Genomic DNA, 23,397 nt, shown 5'->3' with positions numbered 1-23,397 from the left:
CTTTTGGGTGGCCTCAAGGTGTATGTTCAGCCATCCCGGAGTAAGCATCACAAATGCTGGGGTGACACCGCTAAGGCTGGCAGCCTGGTGGCTGGTGGAAGGGGTCTTCAGTGCCCAGCTCCCTGCTGAGGCTGAGCCACGACACGAACAAGCCCCCAGGTCTCTGTCTAACGCTACCTCCCCCTCACCATCACCAGCCTTCTGCATGGGGCTCGCATGGCAAGGTTTTGGTAGCAGGGGGCTACAGGGGTGGCTTCTGTGAGAAGATGCCAGAAGCTTCCCCCATGTCTGACGGAGCTAACGCCAGCTGGCTCCGAGATGGACCCGCTGCTGGTCAAGGCCAAGCCAGTCAGTGATGGTGGAAGCACCTCTGGGATAACTTGTTTAACAAGGGGGATGGGAACGGCAGAACTACAGCAGAGGAGAGAAGCGAGACTGAGAGAGTAACAGCTCCGCAGACACCAAGGCCACTGAAAAGGAGGGCAGGGGGTGCTCCAGGCACCAGAGCAGAGATTCCCCTGCAGCCCATGGTGAAGCCCACGGTGAGGCAGGCTGTGCCCCTGCAGCCCATGGAGGTGAACAGTGGAGCAGATATCCACCTGCAGCCCATGGAGGATCCCACACCAGAGCTGGTGGATGTGCCTGAAGGAGGCTGTGACCTGGTGGGAAGCCTGTGATTGAGCAGGCACCTGGCAGGGCCTGTGGACCCATGGAGAGAGCAGCCCAGGCTGGAGCAGGTTTGCTGACAGGGCTTGTGACGCCATGGGGAACCCACACTGGAGCAGCCTGTTCCTGAAGAACTCTGTCCCACAGAAGGGACCCACACTGGAGCAATGTGTGAAGAACTGCAGCCTGTGGAAAGGACTCACATTGGAGAAGTTCACGGAGGACCGTCTCCCATGGGAGAGACCCCACAGTGGAGCAGGGGAATAGAATGAGGAAGAAGGAACACCAGAGGCAACGTGTGATGAACTGATCACAACTCCCATTCCCTGTTCCCTTGCATTGCTCAGCAGGAAGAAATAATCAGGAGTGAAGGTGAGCTCATGAAGAAAGGAGGATGGTATGAAGGTGTTTTAAGATTTGGTTTTATTTCTCATTACCCTACTCTGATTTGATTGGTAATAAACTAATTTCCCCAAGATGAGACTGTTTTACCTGTGACAGTAATTGCTGAGTGATTCCATGCTCTTATCTCAATGCATGAGCCTTTTGTTTTATTTTCTCTCCCCTGCCCAGCTAAGAAGGGGAAGTGGTAGAGCAGCTTTAGTGAGCACCTGGCATCCAGCAAGGGTCAACCCCCTACACCTCTCTACTGCCCTTCCTCCCCAAAAGATTGAAACCAAGAAGAAACTAGCCACTCCCTGTGAAGGAAAACTGTATTTTACATTAAAATGTATTAAAATTTGTGAAATAGATGTTTGTTTTGATGCTTTACAATTTAGCTGATGGTGGTCTTCAACCCAATCCCCAGTTGGCCAAGATACAACAGCAGCCATCAAGAATGCCAACTGATTTAGCACTATTAAGAGCTAAATGATGTAATTAAAATCAGCATTAAAAAAAAAGTGAAAAAACTGTTAATACTGGCAAGGACCAGTAACAGACAGAATTTTCCACTGTGGAAACACATCTGTGGAGCAGCAGGACAGCTGGCTCCTCTTGGTTCAGTACCCAGCACTGGCTTCCCTACTCACCCGGGCTCTCATCCAGAAAACCATGTGTGTGAGTATGGTAGTTATTCATGCTCTTCATTATATTACTTGATAGATTAATAATTTCAGTAAATCAATCATCCTCCTTCCTCATTTTTTAAAACAAGATAAATACAAGTTAACCTTTAGTGCACCAAGCTTACTGTAGGCTACATACTTGTGTGTAGAACAGTTTATAGCCTTGAAGTGAAAGGTCCTGAGGAAACAGAAAAATGTTGTTATTATGTCATTATAGCTCAACTACACTGTTTCTTCTATTAACTTTTGGTTCTATGGCTTGAAGAATCATATGCAGTCAATGATCACATCACATTATCACTTTGCTGTGAACAGTAAGAAAAAACCCAAACAAAACAAAGTTCACAATGTACGGTATAAAAAGGACATTTTTACTCTGAGGAGATAAATTCAGACTGTTCAGAGAATGAAAGACAGAAACAAGCCCTATTCTGTCACTCTAAGGAAGTCTTAAACGACAGGAATAAAATCTGTTTGATAACACCACACTTTATTATATGCATCTCATTTTTAAATTGCCACTTTCTAATCTCAACGTCTTCTTTTGTACAAGTATTTGCAACTTTTTTTTTTTTTAGCTTGATCTTGAGAAAAAATGGTGGCAGACTATCTGGTCCCTCTTTCTACTTGGTATTGCTCTGGAAGTACAATGCAGATAAAAAGCCATCTAGGACTTGTGACACACTGAACAGTACAGGAGGAGCATGGTTGTAGCCCTCTGTCTTTTGGTAACCCTTGGCTAACAGAGCGACAGTGCAAAGCTTTACCCCCCAGTGGATATCAAAAGACATCCAAAGCTGCTGGAAACGTCATGCAGGGTTCAGCTGGCATCTCTACAGCCCCTGGACAAAACCAGAAAAGAGAAACAACATTAGCATAGATTTGGATTTAATTAAAAACTTCTAGTCTTCAAACTTATTTTCAGTTCATGCTGGCTCACAACTGTAATATTTCTCTGTTTACCACAGTATATTTACTTGAGGTTCCTGTGAAAGAGTGAAAACACCTGGGTCCACTCAAACCTCACAGCCTGAGCCAAGGGCCAGCTGGGGATTACTCTCAGCTGCCAAACGTGGCCCCCATCAGCAGCATGAGGCAGGACCTACAGGCCTGTTGCAGTCCCTCAGCTGTTGAGCCCTCCATGCAAAACAAAAACAAAAACAAAAAAAACAACACAACCAAAAACAAAAACAGCCAAAAGCAGCTTTCCAACTGAGAAGTACTCTGGTTTGGCTAAAGTGCAGTGGCTTTTAGCACGTCACAACACTGTACATGTTTGTGGTGTGGAGAAGAGATGGGTAACAAAACTGCCCAAGATTAATTACAAAGTATCATTCTTCATAAAGCTCTCTGACTTTCAGGAAAACCATGGATGTTATTTTATAATGGGCAGAAAAAGAAAGGTGGTCCTATGAGTCAACAGGAACCCCATAATTGCTCTTATGCCACTGTATGTGGCCCAACAGGATGCATAAATAACAAATCATGATGGTTTATCGCTCTCATGGTCCCAAAACCAGCTCTGAGCTCACTTACAGACTGCTTCAAAAGCAAAACTGGCTTAAAAATTCCTGCCCCTCCCTTTGCCGTCCTCAACTGTTTCTCCCTGCTTACCCTCTAGATAGGCAACTGTAGCAACACTGTACAAGATGCAGAATACAAGATCACGGAAGTGATTCAAACAGCAGGATCAGTATTGCTGAAAGATTATGTTTTATTCACATTGTTTCAGTGACCTGGCTTAAAGTACAGCTTTGTACACTCTTTTCTGTCCACAAGTGAAGTGGCAGCAATTGCCTTGGAAGACAGTGTGGCATGTAAGTACATCCTAGGAGCTTTATTCTTCATGCCACCATGGAGCAGCAAAGCATTTTAAGCACTGCAGCAAAACTCAATCTACCACCATCAGCATCGTGGCTAACACATTGTTGCTTAGGCTAAATCAAGAAGCATCTTACAGTGCCATCCAGTATGGCGGCTCTTTTTTAGAAACATACCTTTGTGTTGCAGCACTAGCTAAACTAGCCAGCTGCAACAAGGCTTTTACCATCACATACCAGGTTACCTTCAATAAATAGCTCCCACACCTTGCCCTAGCACAACCACCCATCCCCACACAAGGTTTCAAAAGTTCATCTGCTGTCCACGCTGTCTCTTCATCCTCTTTAGGCCAGTCCACCCTGCTTCCTGCCTTTGCTGCACCCACAGGCTTCCTTCTCCAGGCTCCTCTTCCAGCCAACCTCTCCTCATCCAGGCTCCTTTCTTCTCCCAGGGCCTCTCCTTATTTCTCCTACATTTGGGGTACACTTTCTCTTCTATCTGCTTCTCCTGGGTCTTCCCTTATCTGATCCTCCTCTTTCATACCCCTTAGAGCTATTTAACTACTTAGCAGGAACCAGCCACAGCTGCATGTTAACCACATCAGCCAACCCACCACCCCTGAAGCCAGCCCACAGCTGTATATTATCAATGTTAATTAACCTGCCTTCATTCCTCTATAAATCTTCTACACCTTTGATTGCTACTGAGCTGTCTACTCAGTGTCAGTAGTCCTGCAAGTTCAGTTGAAAAGAAATACCATTAATAATATACTTTTTAAATCAAAGATAAAATTATACAAGATGTTCCAGAAAATGGCAGTGGGGAGTGAGGAATTTACAGAGAAAAGCTACTGAAAACAGGTAATTGGTATTACTTTCATCTCATTCTACCCTCATGTTTGTGGCTTTCCTGGTTCAAGGTTAGCTGACATGTTAGATATGAAATACTTTAACAGTCCAATTGAGATACAGTGTTCTATCACAGTGCTCTAGTCCATTTCATTATAGCAAGACAACTAATCTATGGCATACTCTATCTTTAAATAGCCACAAGCTACAGCTTGAGGGGAAAAAATGATATCTGAAAATATTTTTTGTTTCTTTTTTCAAATCTATACTCACTACTCTAAATATATGCTCACAACTTTCAGTTTCAAAGTAGAAAACAAGCAGATAATCTGCTAGCTAAATCAAATATTTTTTTTCCCAAGCAGGAGTTAATTAATATGAAGCAATAAAAACAAACAAAAAAAAAAAACAAACAAAAAAACCCACACACACACAAAAAAATCAAGATGCCACAGAAGTAGAAAGGACACAAGGCCTACTATAATTAGGGGAGTGGATAGCCTTTAAAGCAATACCCTAGAACATTATAAAAAGCTAGGTGTGACTATAGTTAAAATTGCAAGAGAAAAAAATGATCCCTTAAACTGTAGATACCAGCTTCTCCACATACTTACACATGGCTACTGATAATTCTTCACACTAATGAGCAAGGCTTTCAGGCTGATAGATTCAGTGTACTACAGGTTAGTGGTCTGGGCACAACAAAAAATACATAGCACATCAATCAATGAGTTTCAGAAAAAAGATTTGTGACACAGAGCATGTAATATGCATTTTGGTGATTATACTAGTTAATTAAAACAGATCTGGTTTAGCAGTTTTCAGATTTCCATCAACTTGTCCTATTACCATGCCCAGAATCACACCAGAACCATCACTTTACAGCTATGTGCTCCTGTCTTCATCACTTACTAGAACAAATAATTATGACAATAATTCAGTGTGCTTGGAAAAAAGATGTGTACAGAGATTTAACCCACAGGCTATGGCACCAAGTCTCAAATGACATCTCTAACCGCCTCAAATGTAACATTTTTCTTTTTAGAAATATGAAACAAACTGTTTATTCTCTAAATATGGAAAAATATTTAAAGATGTCTTCTTGATCAAAACCTGAACAATGTAAATTCCAATAACAATCAGCCTTCCAACTCTCCGTATAAATAAAGATACAAGTATGCTTATGCACGTTAGTGTTTTTTTCCTGTGTCTTTTAGTTTCTTCATCAGTGGCTCCAGATTCTAAATCTTCCCCCTTGCTCCTCTCATCATAAACAAACACAGTTAGCAGCAGCCTTGCTGGGCTACCTGCTATTACAGACCAACTAAGAGACTAAAAAGTTTAAGCAACAATGAACTTGGGAAAGCACGGGAAGAAAAGGAAAAGGCAGTGCAGAACTCTGGTCTTCCATGCTTTCACTGATGTTTCACTCTACACACCAGAGATGAGCTACTCAGATCATCACACATCCATACTACCTGCTTATCAACACAATAGAAAATATGTACTTGATTACATGAAATTAGGGTTACACTACTTGATCTACTTAAATTCAGTGAGTAAATTTGAGGTACATCAGGTTTATGCCTGAATCGGATATAATAGAGAAGCATTGCCTTTCATAAAACTTTGCTTTGTTTTTAATGGCAGCACAAGGATGAGCATTCATTAGCTCCCCCATGACCGTCTTCTAGTTTGGTATGTGCAAGCCATGGCAGATGGGTGATTACATAGGAATTAACATCTTTCTTTTCTAAGTGTTAATTGAAGAACCAGTTCTCTTCTTGTAGTGCACTACTTTTCCCCCTATCCTATGCATGTTTTTCAGAAAAGGAATCATACTCATCTTCCTCCCTTACCTACCTGTAATATGTTCGAGTGTTTACATCGCAACACCTTTGTAACTAAATTTAGTAGTTCTAACTTGTACTTTTTTTTATTATTATACCTCATTATTCATTATTATTATACCTCAAAGTTATTGTAGAAATCAGCATACAAGGTGCAGAAAAATGAATCTAGAGTGATTTTGTTTTTTTCCTCCTGCAAAATAAAAGCTATTTTATTTTCAATCACCAAAAATAGTATTTTCTTAATATATATTAATTTCTCGTATTCATTTTTATCATTCTATAGCTAAGAAAAAATGAAACATTCCCAAAGTAAAGATTCAGAGGTTTGGCTTATAGTGTTTCACAGAATTTTTGCAAATTATTTTTCAAAACTGTTCTTGTGTTTTTTTCACGGAGATCTTTGACAGTGATGGTACCACAGTAAAAGAGGTAAACTTGTGTTAGAACAGATTGTCATCAGCACTCTACATTTGCAACAGAAAGTTTCATTGAAAGGAGAAAGAATTCCATTGCAATGTAAGAATGTAGATTTATCTAAAATATCATCTAATGAAATAAGGGTAATCTTTTGGTTTATGAATTGCTGAGATCATTAAGAAGTATGCAAGTCTTGAAATCATATTGCACTTCCACACAATTCTTAAAGGCTTTTCTATACAAAGAACTTGACTAAGATAGTTATTGCAAAATATGATAGCTATTCTTGACCGGCATTCTGTGTGCAGATGTTAATTTTAGACTTTTTATTATTCTAAAAAGGAGTTTCTTTGGAAAACTCTCCAAGAATAACTGTTACACTGAGCATCTCAAACACATTCTTCCATGTTGGGCTCTATGTGCTGTTTAATGAAAATATTTTTGCTACCTTTAATTTAAAAAGATTAAATGTACAGATAGAAGTCTTGTGCTCTTCTAACAAAGTACTTGACAGTATTTTTAAGAATACCCTTCCTCAGCAAAGTATATACAGAAAAAGTAGAGAAACAAAATGAACTATGAGCATTACAACCATTTTTCCAATAATTCTGTAAATGCATTCAGAATACTCACATTTAATTGCTGGGTTTTTTTTTTTTTTTCCTGCAGTTGTATAAAGCAAGCAGAGAAACCACTATCTAGTCATTGCTGAAATAAAAGAGGGGAATGTAAACAAACTGTGCAAGTACTGTGAAACTACTAGAAAAAGTCAGAGAAATGTGGGGGAGACAACCCCACACACTGGGTATTTGCTTCACTTGCAAGAGAAACAAAACAGTGAATGGGGGACAGATGGATGGATGGACGGTGCTTGACTCTGACCTCATGTTTATATAAACCCAATGCATTTAACTGGATTTACTGTGGTATAAGTCTCATGTAACTCTACTTGGGCAATTAGAACTGGATGTTTACTGCAGCGGAAAGGCTACTGTGCTGGTTAGTCTGAACTTCATTTCATCGTCTAATTGGTATACCTTCTTCTCACGATTACTCTCTTAATTCCCCTCATCGATTCCTTGTCATCACATCAGCTTTAATAGCCATTCTATGAGCTATCCCTTAATTTAATTCCATACTGTCATTTTGCAGCATTACACACACACACACACTCTTTTCCACTAGGCTCCACCCAGGTATTTAGATTTTGTATCAGGACGATGTTTCTATCACCGGAGGGCTTTAAACATTAAAGCAGTCCTACTGAAATCATGGAAACTTTGTATATGCTTAAAGTTACCATGTGCCATGCCAGGCAAAATAAAGAACCTTTCAGTTGCCTGAGGAATAGTTCTGATTTTATTTAATGCATGTTGCCATTACACTGGCAATATATACTGGACACATATATATGTGTATTTTTTGAAGAAATATTACTGTATTCTATATACATTTTTGCATGTGAAAAATAAGCTAAGAAGATTTTGACATGAGAGGCATCGTGGCATCCTACTTCTTTGGTCTTCTTTAAAATAGCTGTTGGAGATTTTATTTATAAATAATCTTTTCTCATTTTGCTACAGTCTAAAAAAATACAGCCAAGTGTTGCTGCTCTGATTATCAAAGAAATACTTCAGATCTTTTTCTTGATATAGAACCGTATCACACCAGTGGTAATGTATTTTTAAGATGCCATCAGAAACTACTCAGATGCACTATTTACAGTCACGATGAGTAATTTTCCTTGATTCATAAATTTAAAGGGCCGTGACAACTCCTGCATATTTAACCCAGCGTCTCCCAGGCTGGTGTAAAGTGACAGTAAAAAGGGTTGGGAAGGTCTCGGTGCAGTCGGGGCTCCGCTGGCTGGCGGCTGTGCCCTGCCCGCCGGGGGTCTTGCCCGGGGGCTCACCCACGCTTGGGCCGGGGTCTGCAGCTCCGGGCGGCGCCTCACCCTCGCGCTGCGCTTTCCACCCGCAACATCGGGGGTTTCTGGTTCGGGATTTCACCCCGTTATTCCTGCCCCCCCCCCCCCCCCCCTCTACCCCAGGTGGGTCTGACCTGGGGAAACGTGCCCCCAGGGACCACGGCCGCCTTCGAGAAGCCTGAGCTTTCCGTAATGGAAAGTTTATTCTGCCGCAACAAATGTCCTTGAGCTTGCGAAGAGCGCGTGGTTTATGAACGAAGAACTCGCGGGCGGGGGGAGCTGCTGCACCGCGCACCGGCGCGGGCCGAGGGGGGAGCGGGGCGCCGCCCGGGGCGGGGGAGCTGCTGGCCGCTGCCCCGGGCAGGGCCGCCCCGGGGCGGGCGGGACAGGGCGCAGCCCCGCGGCTCCCGGTGCCCCTGCGAGGCGAGGCGCCTCCTCGGGCCGCGTGGAAAGTTGCGGGGCGGAGGCAGAGCCCCGCGGCAGAGCCCAGCGGGTGCGGGCGTTGCACCCCCGCCGCCGCACCTGCCTCACGGCCGCCCCCGGCCCGCCAGGCGCCGCCCCGTTCCCCCGGGCCGAGGCGAGGCCGGACCGGGCCGCCCCCCCCGCCGCGCCTCACGCCCCGCCGGCATCGCCCGGCGGTTATTAACCGCTGCCGCCGGTGGGGAGCGGCCGCTGACGGGAAGATGGCGAGCCGCAGCCTCCGCCTGCTGCTCCTCGGCTACTTGGGGGTCCTGAGCTGTAAGTGGTCGCGCCCCTTCCCCGCGGAGCCGGCGCCGGGGCTATCGCGTCCCGCTCCCCCGGGAGCGCCCCGCCCGCGGCGGCCGGTCCCCTCGAAGTGCGCGTCCGCGTACGGAGCGGGGAGGGCTCCGCCCGGGGGTGCCCGACCCCTTCCCCGGCCGCCGCCCGGGCCCTGCCCCGCCGAGAGCCGCCCCCACGGCGGCGCTGCCCGGCCCGGGGCGCCCCGGGGCGGAGGCGAGAGCAGCCGCGGCGGGACGGCGCTGCCCCTCCTCGCCCCCGGAGCCGGGTCGCGCCTCCAGCAGCGAAATAACAGCGGGCGCGTTCGCCGCGGCGGCCGGGGAGCGAGTGCGCGCTGATCGTTTCCATGTGTCTCCTGCTTTCGCACAGATGTAACCTGTTTCAGCCAGGCCTGTGTCAGCGCCAGCCAGCGGCTTTCTGCAGTGATGCAAACTTTGGGATGCGGGCTGCTTAGTTTGGCTTTTCTGGGGGCCTTTACAAGATGAATGAGCATGTGACGGGAGCGCGTTTTCTGTTGCCAGCACTGGATGTTGCAGCTCCAGAACAGACTTATGTTTTCAATTTTTTTATGGTCCTATTGTCTAAGTCGTTAAAAACAAAACGGGTGGTGGTGGTAAAATAAGTTGGCAGAAGCTGCCCCACCCAGAAAATACATGAAATAAGAAAAAAAACCCCACCACCCAAACTAGATCGTGTGGCCACATACCTGTGAAGAAGCAGTGAATTACTGCATTAACAAAATCACATACTACAGTATTAACAGTGCCCATCATGTGAGAAGGCTGTGACTTTCAGTTCAAGTCTTGCTGTGCTCCAGTGGTGCGCTGCTTGTGTTTTGCTGGTGTTTTAGGGAAAGAGGATGTACATGGAAGTAATGTTTTAAAAATAATTATGTAGCATAGCCTTGCAATGAAGTGAGCACTGGGATCAGCCTGGGACAGGTTGTCAACCCGTTGTGGGCGTGGGACATCCATGGTGCTGATGCTGGGTATATTTTGTAGTTTGTCTTTCATTCTTTCTCACCTAACAGAAGCTTGTGCGTGTGGTAACTCCTTTTTTGTAGAGGAGGGATGAGTACTGTCAAGGAGAGACTTGAAGCGACCTGTGCCTGTTAAGTCTTTGGTTTGATGGCAGTTTTTATTTTCGTTTTCCTCTCTCTTTACTCCTACTAGGGCTTGTGGAGATTTGGGGCTGTTAGATGAGCAGCTAGTGCATACTTCCATATAGTAAATAAAAATTATTTTCTTTGATGTTTTCTCTTCATTTGCTGTTAATTGCATGGGTATATCTAAGCAGACGAGGCTGCTGTGGGGTTTTTTGGTAGCAGGTTTCAGTGTGTTCAGGCTGCTCAGCCTTCTGGTTAGTTGTGCCTGTTGGCAGTACTGGCTTTGGCTAGTAAGGAAAAGATCAAGAGTGGTTTGGAAGCAGTACAGTGCATCAAAGTGTGGTGCCTACATTGTTGTCAGACTCGGTTTGTTTGGTTTTTTTTTCCTTTTCCTGTCCCAATTCCCAAGAAACACCAGGTGGGGAGAAAGTTTACCCGCAAGGTGCTGATAAGAAGTTGTTGCCTGAAGAAACTGTAGGTGGGTGTGTAAGTGCTGATTGTTTGTGTGAACCAGAGGAAATCCAGGCCTTCAGGAGTCAGCTGCTGCTCCTGTGGCTGATGTATGTTCGTGTGAACAGTAAGACTGAGTAATACTGGCGTCCAAGTCAGACATATGGGCTGAATGTTCTCCTATGTGGCACTCACGTGCTCTGGAGGCAGTGGGGAATGGGCAGAAACTTATGAGGAAAAGAAAGTAGTGATGGATACCTGAAGTATGTATTATATTGTGGAGCAGGCGTAGAGAACTTCCTTGGTAGTTCAGATGCAGAAACTGTGTAAGTTGGTCACAGGACATCAACATACCAGGAACAGTGCTGAGGTAGATGAGGTTTGGATTGCTTTTCAGTGAGAACCTACTAAGAAGTATTAATGAATCATAGAAATAGTGGTTTGTCTGAGTTAAAGCTTCTGTTTCACCTTTGATTTAGGGGAAAGTAAGGGAGTTGAAGGTCTTCAATCATATTCTGTCAGTGTGAGCTCCTGAAACTGATGTTATCTGGAAAGTTTTAAAAGGTGCTACAGGGTAGGACTTGTGAGTTCCATTGGCAAGACCGTTAGAAAATATATAGAAATGATTGTTATTAATCATCATGGTTACTCTGGAGGAGACAATACTGATGAACTGGTCTTTTTCTGAAGCTTGTAGGTGTGGTTTTTCTTGCAGTAGTGTACATTAGAAATTAAATCTCAGCTGGTGATGCTGGAAGCAAATCCAGTACAATGTGTCTGTGTGAGGGCAATGCAGAGGCAATAAATAGTAGTCTTACATAAACATTTGATGGAGCTCCCTGGGGTATTTGAGCAATAAGTAAGGTGAGAGTGAGTTTGTTTATTTTTGGCTTTAAAATAAACACTCCTTAGTGTTCAGGAATCTTTTGGTCAGATACAGAGGTTCTAGACAAAAAAAAACCCCACACTTTGGTGTCTTCCCCCCCACCCCTGACAAAAAATTGTAAAGCATGACTGCATTGGCTATAGGAATTGACAGTGGAAGTCTTTAAACCATGCTTTCCTGATTATAAGTGATACGTGACTGATGTACTCAAAATTGAGAATATTGTCAACCCCCAGTCTTCTGTTGAACCTTTGTTTGCTGGATTAACTTGGTAGGGGTACTCTGATTTCTAAATCAAAGTCCACATTCAAGTGAGACAGGATTTCTTAGATTTGTAAGACGTCATACTTCTCTAGTAATATCTGTACAGCATAATAATATAAATCAGAGTGCTTTTTTTGGAGAGGAACCAGGGGTGGGGTGTGTGGGGAGGAACATCAAAGGAGGGTTTCTTCTCTTGCTGTTTTAGCTGACAAGCAGTATTTCTTCGCTATAGACTGGTAGTGGTCTACCAATGTGCATGGACTCTTAGACACCATAACACAGGCTGTGAGATGAGAGTAAGCTTCTTAAATATAAACAAATCAATGAAAATTAACTACAGAAAAACAATGCTTGTTTCTAATGTTCAGCCTAACTATTTTTGTTTATGACTGTGGCAACACTGCCCAAAATACCCGAATGCTTCTAAAATGGATGAAAATTGAGGAACTGGTAGGAAGACCTTCCAATTTTTAAAAGGGAGGCGTGCTTCTCTCTAGCTTATGTTATAACCTTCACAATTTCACCATCCTGCTTAGATCTTCAGGACTCAAAAGAAATTTTGGCTGTGAGTTATTGGCATATTTCTCAGAAATCATGGCCTTTGCTGCACTGGAGAAAGTCACGATACCCAGGCATGCTACTTGGAAGGGGTGCTCTGTTTCTGAGAGGTCTCAGCCAGAAGCAATGCTGTTCTGTGGTAAAGGCTTTGTTTCCCTCTCCTCTCTCTCCCCTCCCTACAGAGAGGAAGCAGAGAGAGCTGGTCCTTGGCTGACCCTGCAGTATCCTTAGTTCACATTACTGGCCCCACAGCCTGCTATTGGATGTACAAAAAAAAAAAAATAGAATAATAGGGTGACTGTCTTCCCTCACTGCATACAGGAGACAGGAAATGTCTTGAGGTGACATTTTCAGGTACAATTGCAATTCCTCTTGTTTTCTTCTGCTTAAGGTTGGATATATGCAAGAGGAGGACTTTCTTTTGCTGTCACTTGGCCTCCAAGGTCCTGTTTTCTCAGCTTTAACGTTGCAACAATTCTTTGTTGAAGTCATAGGGCATGTATTTCTGGTAACTGTGAGTGCCATAGGTCATCTGGCATTAATAATGAGAGTTAAAACTGCCACTGTGATTAGCAGATCTAATTGAGCCTGGATGCAATGCTCTTACTGGCTATTTAACTGAATTGCACACAGATATTTTTGTGATTGTTTCCTGTATTATACCTGTATTTCCCAGTGCAGGCTACCTTGGCAGCAGCACAGTAGCTGCCAGGTTCTGCTGCAGAAACTGCCATCACAAATGATTAAGTAAGAACTTGCAAGTAGTTTAATTTTGACTTCACCTTTTCTCTTTAGCTGAAAACGTGTGAACCTCTTTCATGACCTAGAGCTCTTACTTGTCTGTGTCTGCTGACTAATCCCAAATATTACTGGGGGTGTATGCAGACCTGTTTTTAAATAAGTGAGCTAAAAATGTTAGAGAAGGCTTCTGTCCTTCCTCAAAGCATGCTACAAGTGCTTTAGCTTCTTCTCAAGTGCTGGTGGTCACAAGCAAGAATTCCTCTTCTTAAGTATGGGAGAATCTTCTTGTACAACTATATTAAAGTCCAGTTTTCTCATCATTTCACATGAGTAAGTAGTAGTGATATTTTTCACTGAAGATGGATAGTGACATGCATGTGAATCTTCTGCAGCAGCAGTAAGCAAGTTTCCCTGTTGTGAGGGGTGGGGTGTAGGTTTGGACTGTCAGTGATTTTGGAGGGGCAGGAGCAAAACTAGTAATTTCATTCTGAAATTGGGATTTAAAAGTTTACATATGGGATGATCTAATTACAGTCTATCAACACTCAAAATGTCACCTTTCTGTTGGAGCACTTCTGGAGACAGTCTGTTTATCATTGGTTCCCTGCAGCTGGCGACCTCTTATAGGAATAGTTTTCTCAAAGTAAGTCTTAGTGTTATATTTTCCCTTAGCAATGCTAGAGGTGACTCCAGTGTACATGCTTACGTAAAAGAAGATTGCTAAGAAGTGTTCACACAGCCAGAAGTGTCCACATTGCAATATAAGTACCTTGTGCATCAGAACAATTGAAGCACAAGGCAGAGATTTGTACTTGTCACTGCAGACTATTTGTCAGGGCCATATGGAATGGCTAAATTAAGGTTCCCTTGAAGTTACACAATGATATCAAGCAAAAAAAAATGCTTAATATAGTGTCCCCATGGATGTATAGAATAAATATCTTATGCTGTTTTTTTCTTGTTTGGCTGGATGAGGATTTTTTTCTCCTGTGATAATTTTGTAGCACTGTTGCATACTTATGGGAAAATAGATGTTTTACAAGTTCTTACTACCTAGTTTAGTAGCTAATTTACAATGAGTTGAGCACTTTAATGGAAACTGAAGGAAATGACATGTGGAAGCTGAAAGGCAATTAATTTGCCAGTAATTAATTCTGATATTCTCCCCTCCACACACCCCAGTTTTGTAAAGCTAGTTTTGTTACACCTTTACTTTCTGGCATGTCTCTTCCCATCCCAAGTACTTTTCAAAGAGCTACCAGTTTTAACAAAACATTTCTGCAGAAAAGCTGGTTGTGTCTTCCTCAAAGCTTGTACATGATTGTGCTGTAATTCCACCACAGGAAGCTTAAAGCAAATATTATGGTGCCTTGTAATCAAGACAAACGATTTGTTTCCTTCATCTAAATGCTGGGATTTTTTAGGGCAATGAATATGTATTTCTAAGAATGAGACAGCAAATGAGGCTGGAGGAGCACTTGGATGATTGCCAGTACTTGTACTCACCTGCATTTCCAAAGCCACTTTTTTTTTTTTCTGGAGGGTTCCAGTGATTTATGCCACCTCTATGCTCACAGTACATCATTGAGCACTCAAATGCTTATATAAAATTTCTTAAACCAGGCAGAAGGTGAGCTTGGCAGCTGAACATCTGGTCCTGTTCACTTGTCAGTTTCTAACATATACTGGGAGATGAAGGAGCTTTTGGAAAGGAGGAAGGGGAAAATAGCTATTTCTGAACAACAGCAAGTAATACAACAGCAGTAGTTGTTGAACCACTAGCAAGTCTGTAACCCCTCCTGGTTAATAGTAATTAAAGCAGGCATCCAGTTTCTCTCAAAGATTATTTGCAGGGGAAAACATGACAGAAAAATCTGGTAATAAGCCTTTTTGAATGCTTGCTTTTTACAAATTCAAAACAGCAATTTTCAGTAAGAGATGAGAAGATCAAACTTGCATTGAAATAGCTACAATTTGATCCTGGTAATTTAAAAAAGTAAGAAATGGGTAGACTTGATCTGGAAAGAACAAACTCTACAGGTGTGAAGTCTCAATAGATATATTTACATAGCTTCTGTTTGGATTAACTTCTTCAGGGTTGAACATGCTCTCAAGCCCATCCAAACCACTGGATCAGACTCAAAGGGAAACAAAACATACTATCATCTGGGTGGAAAGTGATGTATCATAGGGTTGTTTTGGTACCAGGTAATGTTAACAATAGGGCTATATCTGCTGTTCACAAACTGCTAGCATAGTAAGTGATGGAACATGCATTCTTGACAAGTGACTTTTGCTCAGATTAGCATAATAAAGAAACCAAAAAGTTTATGTATTTGATCTCAGTGTGTAGAAAGTGCTCAGTAAGAACTGGGAAAAATTCTTGGGGGTGGTATGCTAAGGACTTGTGTATGCTGGCTAGAGCTGGGTTAGAGTTGAAGAAGTGTTTGCGCTTGGCATACTTGTAAACATATGAGGAAACAAATATGCAGAAAACCAGACTTTGAATACATACTATGTTCACTAGATAGCAGTTTACTATTTGAATGTATAGACAGTACTTACTTCTAGGAGGCCCTGGTTCTTGAGTGAAGCCTTCTAGTAGCTGTACAGGTAAAAATGAATAAAAATGCATCATCTGGAGTGGCATCTGTAGAATGTGTAGGTGTGTTTAGGTGCATGTTATGGCTAGCTTTTGTGCTCTGTTACCCTGTTTCTATAAAATAATCTTAAAAAGTAAATATTGGTTCTTTACCCTTTGATTATTGGACCACTTAAATGATTTTCTGCCTCTTCTCTAGTGTTTAGGCTACAACCACAAAGGTGAGACATTTTCTCTTAAACTCCTGGCTTGTTGTTTGTAGCTCGTTTTATGTAAAGCTGTGCCAGATTTACTGGGAATTCGGGAGTGTGGCAGGGCTGTGCTGCAGCTTTGATACAAACTGGTGGTGGTGAGCAGTTCTGAAACCGGGATTCAAGCAAGCTGTCCTGTATATTTAATAATGAAGAGCTATACTTCTGTGTTTGTGGAGGCTGCTTCCCTGCTTGAATACTGAAAACTCTGAGACGGCACAGTGGCTGGGGACAAGAAGTGACAGCTTTGGTGTGCCAAGCCCTGGGGGGGGGCTGCTGGCTGAGAGCCCCTGCTGCTCTGGCTTGAGGTTTTGCTCAGTGGCATCAGCTGGGGCATTGTGTGCCACCGTTTTTATGCCACACAGCTGTTAAGGTGTTGAGTTTGCTTGACGGCCTGAATATTTTTAAAATGTAGATTGAGGGAAAGTCAGGCCCTGCTGAGAATAAAGTACTTAGCTGATCCATGCTATATGTAAGGTCTGTAGTATTGGAGTGACTAGCATCACAGTTGCTGCCTAGCAGAGGAGGTAAGGGAGAAGTAAGCAGATGCATCCATTGTGGAAGTATGCTCAGACATCAAGAATTAACTCTTAAGTTGCGCAAGTTAATTCTAAGCAGAAATATATGCTTTCTGTAATAAATGCAACATGACTGAAGACTCTTTAAATGCTGCTGCTGAATTAAACAAATTTTAATGTGATCTTCTGCCAATTAAGATGTTACATGTCAAGATTTGGAAAATAGTATAAATTTTAATGTGACTTCTAACAGATAAATGCATATATTTTGTTGCTTGAGACTGTAAAGATAACTAATCAGTACTTTGTCCTGCACATAAACAACTCCAGCTTGTTGCAGATGTTTGCAACTCCTAACTGTAGGAATAATTAAATAGAGGATGATTATTTCTAAAACTGCAGTAGTAGAATATCAAAGGAAGACATGACTGGTATCTGTTTAGCACTGTTCAGAAACAAAAATACATGATAAATGTTGCTGGGTTAAGTTCTTTTCTTGTGTTTTGTGGGCTTGTTTTTTGGGGGGTTTTTGGCTTTGTCCACCCTCCCACTTTTCTTTAAAGAACAAACATGTATCACAGGGTTCTCACTGGAGCATGGGGAAGCGGTGTGTCTGTCTTTTTCTTTTTCTTTTCCTTTTTTTTTCTTTTTTTTTTTTTTTCCTTTCTTGCTCCTCTAATGTCCACATAAGGTCCAATTAAAAGATCATTAATAGCAATGCTTAGATGTTGGAAGAGTTTGTGCAGAAAAGGCCTTTATTCTCCAAGCGGACTTAGTAGCTTTCCATTTAAATGTCAGTATTTGAAAGGTAAATGTTTTATTTTGTTAGTATTTGAGTATTCTTTGTATCTTGCAATGAATGCCACTGTTGCCTTCTGTTCACTAATGTAATGGCCCTCCCTGGTGTAATGTGATTCACTGATACACAAGAATATCGTAATCATTTGAGAGGCTCCTGAAAGGAAAAACAATACTTCAATATTAGAATATCGCAACAAGGCATATGAAAATGTAAAAGAAGGAGGGCTGGGACAGCTAGGTAGTAGGGCTCATAAGATTTTTAAGATGATGCTGTTCTAGTATTGGAGTGACTAGTAAAGCAAACAAATTCAGACACTCCAAATTCACTGGCAGCATCACAGCTGCTGCCTGGCAGAGGAGGTAAGGGAGAAGTAAGCAGATGCATCCACTGTGGAAGTATGCTCAGACATCAAGAAATGACCCTTTAGGTTGTGTTAGTGTATGGTTTTGCTACTTGCCATACAGTCTAAGAGGCCTTTACATAATTTTATTTTAAGTCAGTTGCTTTATTTTTATTTTCTTTTTCTAAATAAGACCTACATCCTGCACATCAACTACTGCTGTTTCAATCAAGTAATATAGAAGTCTTCTGAAATGTATTAGGCATAAAAAGTAAACATGATTATTCTCCTTCTACATGTTAAGTGTTGTTGAAAAAGGCTATGGGGTACTTCCAGAAGTTAATGTACTCACAGCACTCATTCTTTGAAGACTTTCAATAAATAGTATCCTAGAGGATAAAAGGTGTCTGGGGAAGCTGTTTATCATCAGGGAATAAACACCATATGTAGAATGACTAACTAAAAAATTATTTTCAACTCTATTTTTCCCCTGTCACTGCACAGTCTGTCTATTTCTTATTTCATTCATGGTCCAGTTCTATATCTAGCTGAGTCCTCAGCACTGTAACAATGCACACACAGTTGCTGTTCACTTTCCAGCTGTATTCAAATTCCTAGCTGCCTTTTCTTAGAGGGGAGAAGGGAGGGAAAACAGTGCTGCAAAGGTTTTGCCCACTTGCCGAAGAGTGCGGTGGCTTTCTAACAGAAAGAGCTGTTGGGAGAATGCACTGATTTTTGTGAGAGAAGAAGGAAGCGATGCCTCTTTATAAGCATTTAAACTTATTTAAAGTTTAATCAAAGCTTTTGAAAGCTATGTAAATGGAGAATGAGGAGGGGGGTGGCCTGTTCTTCTATGTACAGTCTTTCAGGTGCAGAACATTCTTCCTGACTCAAAGTAAACATAATGTCTTCTACACAGCATCAAAGCTGCACAGAAGTCTCTTTTTCTTGCCTTTTTTGAGGCAGTCTTTAGTTTGACAAAAAAATCACAGAAAACTTAAAGCTTTATGGCATTTTCATAAGAAAATAGAAGGCAGATGCTTTATCCTCTAGTAAAAGGACAGAATCTGAATGACTGGAATATCTATGTAAGAAAATCTACCAAACCCAAAAGACTGTTTTCCACTTCACTTTGGAAAGCTGGGAATAAGTCTCTATTTAGGATCAGCCTAGCATTTGATAACATTTGATAAATTCCAAACACAACACTGGTTTTAAATTCATCTCTTTCTTTCTTTTTTTTTTTTTTTTTTTTTTTTGGGGGTGGGGGGGTGGGGAGAGTGCGAGTTGGGGACAAAGTTGAACTTTGATCTTATTGGCATTTTTAACAATTGACTGTATACGTCAATGTATGCTCCCCTCACCCCCGAAGCAAAAGAGCAGCTTGGTGGCAGGGCAACATGGGCAAGGAACAGAGCCGTTTGCTGCTGAAGCGATGCTGTACCTGTGGATTCCAGCAGAAAGGAGATGTTACAAGCAGTTAGTGAACTATTGGGAGTGGGTAGCCAGGGATTTGCTCTTCTGAAGCCGAGTTAGCTCATCTTGTGTGACTACAAGAAGAGGGAGGGACAAGTGGTAACTAGAGAGAGTATCAGTCGAACAAACAGTGTGGCTTGTGTGTCCATTCTGTACAGAAAGAATTTGGCTGGAGTCCTAGAACCGTGTTTACAGGCATGCGATTTAAAATAGTATGTCCAATATAGATATATTATAACTTCCAACACCTTCAGTTTTGGGGTGGGACTACTCATCTGAAAACTAGAAAAATTATCGATTGCGTCATGTTGCTGTTAGCGCTGCAATCCTGCACCTATATGCTGCAGTTGAATCCATTATAAATTCATGGAGCCCTGCTGAAATCATGTATGTAAAAATGTGGTATGAAATCTGATTACTTTAGATTGTCAGTTGTCAAATGAAGGGTAGAGAGTCCATGTTTTTTAGCTGCCTTTGCCTTGGGATGGAAAATGTGCTGTGTGGACAGATAGTATCCAAGGAAGCTTCTATGGCTAAGTGTGGTTTAGTTAAGAAATCATACTGTTTAAGCAGAAGATAGATGTAGATGTTGCTATGCAGAGTTCCATATCTGTAAGCGCTGTGGTGGATACTCTTTCCTGTGGAAGACACATTAATTTTTTCTTGTAAGGAACCTGTTCCTTATCTGCCCTAAAGCAATACCTGGCACTTGTAAAATAAACCATAAAAGCTTATGGGCTTACTTTACAAAGGTGCTTTCAGCAGAACTGTTGAACTTCCACTTTAGTTGGTGATGAGTTCCACTTCTAGAAGAGAAATGCTGGTAGCAATGTATTATACAACAAGCCATCTTGTTCCCTTTCTTTATTTCTTGACCACTCATAGCTCAGCTGATGCTAGCTAGCTCTCTACCATCCAGGCTCACTGGAAGCAGCTTAGCCCTGCAACAACAGTGGGAATAAATATGTAGATGAGCCCAAATCCTCTTCTTACTAAAATTTATTGTTCTGTGAGTTTAGAGCTAAACTCTAAACACAAAATAGTGTTTGGGTTCCATGTGATCGCACTGCTTATGCTGATGTGTTTCTGCCTGTATAATCTGTTTGCCAGCATAGACCTTGGCCTTTTCTTCAGTCATCTTTCTTCGAAAGAAATCCTGAAACTGAAATTTAGTTGACCAGAGTTGAAGGAGCGCAAGCACCTTCAAATTGGTATTATTTAGTCCTATTTCCAAAGGAAATTTCAGTTTAAGCAATAATAGTGTCACACAAGTTTCTAGATCAGGGGTCCTCAAGCTACGGCCTGCGGGCCAGATATGGCCCCCCAGGGTCCTCAATCCAGCCCCCGGTATTTACAGACCCCCCCACCCCCACCTCCCCGCCGGGGGTTGGAGGGGGAACCAAGCAGCCGCAGATGACGGCCTGCCACTGCATCTGTGCACTGGCCCCCTGGTTAAAAAGTTTGAGGAGCCCTGGTCTAGAGCATCAGTATCTTATGAACAGTTGGTTATAAAGGGAATATGGGCAGAAGTAAGCAAAACAGTAGTTTAAAGCAGTATATATGCCTATCTGGAAGTCAAGGTTTCATTAAATGTGTTGATCTATTGACTCTAAAAAGTATTCTTAAATATAACATGTGGTTTTCAATGATATTATATTTTATGCATGCTGTAGAGTAGTCTAGATACAGCCATATTAACCACCAGACTCTTAAGGGCTAAGTTGCACTTGAGAAGGTAGCGACCTGGGGGCTGAATCCTTAATCACATGTGGTTTATTCTAAAAAATAATAAAAAAAAATCCCAGCCTTACCTTACATGTTGCTGATATCATTTCTGTCTCTGAACTGTGTCTAGATTGACTATTTAATTCTGACAAGATTATTTGCCTTCCATAGAAATCATTGTTTCTTGGATTATTTTTTGTTGTGGTTTTACAGCATTACAGAATTGCTGACGCCTTTGTTTCATTTTTGTGAGAGTGAAACAGCTGGTAGTTTCTTAGTTTAAGTACCTGCAGACAAGATGATCAAATCCTATTACATGAAGCAGCAAACCAGTGAGTTGTGAATGTTAGCTCACGTACTGAGCACTCCCTGCTTCTGACGCAAAGCAGCAGTGTTTCATCAGCAAACCTTACCCAGATGTTCTTGAGGATGTGGCTCCTAACATCACTTCTGTTGAGAAGCTGTGATGATCAGCAAGTTAACAGTTATGCTTGTTTTAAAAATAAACAAACAAAGCATGGAGTTACTCTTATCTTTATTCCTGTTTCCCGTGTAACTTTCCAGTGTTGTTCTAATGTTTTCTGATCTGGATGCCCATATGTTGTTTTGTTTGTGTATCTTTTAATGTGATGAAGACTGTAGTGTTGGGTTTGTTGTGGGTTTGGTTTTTTTTTACCCTCTTCATCCCCTTTAATGAAAACTTGGCAGCTGTTATACTGTGACCTATTGTTCCTAGCTCTACCTTCCGGAGGATTTCTTCTAATCACCCTTCTCCTTTAAGCATGCAAAACATCTTCTGTTTGTTCTAGCTCCTCTTGATATGTACCAGCCTTAACTGAATTAAAGGAGTGGCTTCAGTCTGTTCAAATGTGCTGGAGGGTGCCCCTATAAAATTTGATATTAAAGAACTAAATTAAAGGCCTGTAGAATTAAGGCTAAAGATATGCATTCATACTGTAAACGATGCTATTGATTGAAAGTAATAGTCATCAAATGTGACTGTTAGCGGCTTCTGGCAGGAAGAGACTATTGACCAGACTTGGCAGTGTAAGGGATCATGTGTGAGTGATAATGGGATGAGCTAATTTGGCAATTGCATTTGGATTATTAGGAAGGGTTCACCAAACTGTTTTGGCCAGGAGGGAAGTGGTCATCATGTTCCCAGCTCATATGAACAAAGAATCTGGACTGTAGTCTGGAGGAAAAAAGTTAAAAAGCTAAGTTCAGTGCTGTGTCTGTGTATTGCTAATAGGACTCAGTCCTAAAATTCATGATTTGAGGGAAATTTGCTCAAGTGAAAACACCACTCCCACCCTAGTTTGTAGGAAACATCTCCTCAGAAATTCTAGATTTACAAAGCATTGCACAAGGCTCTTGCTTAGTATTTGTATTTAAAAAACATCCTACTGTTTTTTGAAAGACACTGACATTTTTAATGGACACGCTAGCTAAAATGAAGTCATAGTGTATCCTGATGTCAGCAAAAATTGAACAGGAGAAAACCTGCATAAAGGCCTTTTTAAAAACTGACCACAAGGAGTTATTCTTACATTCACTGTATATTAGTATAAAAATATATTCTAGGTCAATATTTGCTTCAGAGAGTTGTTTGGGTTTTTTAATGAATGTATTTCAGATGTATCGTCGCCTTCAGTGGGGGTCATAAGGTGATAATGCCAGCTTGGCTTAGATTATTATACTTTCCTGAAAATGAAACATTTGGGCATATTTGGTCAAATTAGCTATCCTACCTGCTATTTAGCATCTGTTTGTAATGCACAGTTCTGGTTAGGTAGCTACTTCTGTACCTTTAGAAAGCAGAACTTAATACATGCTTACATGCACTTATCCTCTGCAGTGAAAGCGATTAGTAGAAATGCTTAAATTAATCAAAAAAGGGATAGAGAAAATTCGCTACAAACTTGAGAAGGGACTGAGGATGCACAGGAAATTTGGTTCCAGCTTAAACAAATAAGACTAACTATGGGAAGAGACACTTCTTCACTACAGCAATGTATTTTACTTGCAATGATATTAAAAATGTAGGATCTTGATGTTCTTAGCATCCAGAAAACATGATCATACAGTGAGGGAGCTTGAATGACTTAACCGGTTCTGAATGACCAGGGATTCCAGTTTCACATAGTGTTTACTGGAATTGTAACTAATGCTGGTTGGCATACAGTTGGAAAGTAAACTAAATTTGTTTCCAGGCTTTTTCAGATGAGTAATGTATGTATAGTTATGTACATGATATGACTTGTTGAAAGTACTTATCCTTTTCAAATTACTTTTGCTGGCAATTCCAGAAAAAGCTACTTAAA

At 41.8% G+C, this 23,397-nt stretch overlaps 1 protein-coding gene across 4 annotated transcripts in view; it reads left to right on the top strand.

Annotated features, from left to right (window-relative positions):
* Window positions 1–177: 177 nt before the first annotated feature.
* JAM2 (junctional adhesion molecule 2) overlaps window positions 178–23,397 on the top strand; it is a 48,893-nt gene continuing 25,673 nt past the window's right edge. For 3 of the 4 annotated variants that reach the window (XR_013925869.1, XM_080374454.1, XM_080374455.1), the window contains exon 1: window positions 179–9,337. Coding sequence is in view for 2 of the 4 variants with exons in the window: in XM_080374454.1 (XP_080230580.1) it covers window positions 9,283–9,337 (55 nt within the window). In the remaining 2 variants the exon portion in view is untranslated. Of the gene's footprint in view, window positions 9,338–23,397 lie in introns of all 4 variants that reach the window. The other variant, XR_013925868.1, reaches the window with a different exon arrangement.

The sequence above is a fragment of the Falco punctatus genome (assembly GCF_963210335.1).
Source record: "Falco punctatus genome assembly, chromosome: 2".
NCBI classification, from domain to species: Eukaryota; Metazoa; Chordata; class Aves; order Falconiformes; family Falconidae; genus Falco; species Falco punctatus.
This window is presented reverse-complemented; position numbering and strand designations above follow the sequence as displayed.